The 1,009-nt window shown below is 62.1% G+C and overlaps 1 protein-coding gene across 1 annotated transcript in view; it reads left to right on the top strand.

Annotated features, from left to right (window-relative positions):
* Positions 1-515: 515 nt before the first annotated feature.
* The window catches only part of LOC106817762 (ankyrin-3-like), a gene marked incomplete at its 5' end in the record, with an annotated part of 6,303 nt that continues 5,809 nt past the window's right edge, over positions 516-1,009 (top strand). The window contains one exon of the mRNA XM_014822465.1: positions 516-713. Coding sequence (XP_014677951.1) covers positions 516-713 — 198 coding nt within the window. The remainder of the gene's footprint in view (positions 714-1,009) is intronic.

A 1,009-nucleotide genomic window follows, 5' to 3' on the forward strand; every position in this document is an offset into this window, starting at 1 on the left:
CTCTCCCGCCTCTCTAGTCTTAGCGCGTCTGCTCTCTCTACGCTGCGTCTGGATGCGCCCTGCTACACGTGGCTTTCCTTCATGGGATGCTGATGAACTTCGTCTTACCTGGATCCTCCTCTCCCCCTCTCCGCCTTTGTCCCCCTCTCCCCTCTCTCCCCTCCCGCCTCCCCCTCTCTATTTCGCGTCTTCTCTCTTCTCTCTCCTGCCCACCAGTGTCTGGGACTGATCGCCGCTGCACGTGGCTTCTTACATGCGGATGCGTATAGCATGTCAGTCTACCTGATCCTCCGCCGTCGTTCCCTTGGTCGCTCTCCTCGCCCTTTTGTGCTCCCCTCTCACTCCCTCTCCCTCTTCTATCTTCGCGCGTCTCTCTCTCTCTTCCTGCAGTCCTGCGACTGACGCCGCTACACGTGGCTTCTTCATGGGATGCTCATGAAACATCGTATTACCTGTCCATCCCCTTCTCCCCCTCTCCCCTCTCTATCTTACGCGCGTCTCTCTCTCTCCTGCAGTCTGGACTGACGCCGCTGCACGTGGCTTCCTTCATGGGATGCATGAACATCGTCATCTACCTGATCCAGCGCGGCAGCTCCCCGGACACGCCGACAATGCGCGGCGAGACGGCACTCCACCTGGCGGCGCGCGCCAACCAGACCGACATCATACGCATCCTGCTGCGCAACGGCGCCAACGTGGACGCGCGAGCGAGGGTAGGTGGCGCTGCGAGTCGTGAGTGCGTGCGAGGGTAGGTGGCGCTGCGAGTCGTGAGTGTGCGCGCGAGGGTAGGTGGCGCTGCAAGTCGTGAGTGTGCGCGCGAGGGTAGGTGGCGTTGCGAGTCGTGAGTGCATGCGCGAGGGTAGGTGGCGTTGCGAGTCGTGAGTGTGTGCGCGAGGGTAGGTGGCGTTGCGAGTCGTGAGTGTGTGTGCGAGGGTAGGTGGCGTTGCGAGTCGTGAGTGCATGCGCGAGGGTAGGTGGCGTTGCGAGTCGTGAGTGTGTGCGCGAGGGT

The sequence above is a fragment of the Priapulus caudatus genome, unplaced genomic scaffold (genome assembly GCF_000485595.1).
Source record: "Priapulus caudatus unplaced genomic scaffold, Priapulus_caudatus-5.0.1 Scaffold1855, whole genome shotgun sequence".
NCBI classification, from domain to species: domain Eukaryota; kingdom Metazoa; phylum Priapulida; class Priapulimorpha; order Priapulimorphida; family Priapulidae; genus Priapulus; species Priapulus caudatus.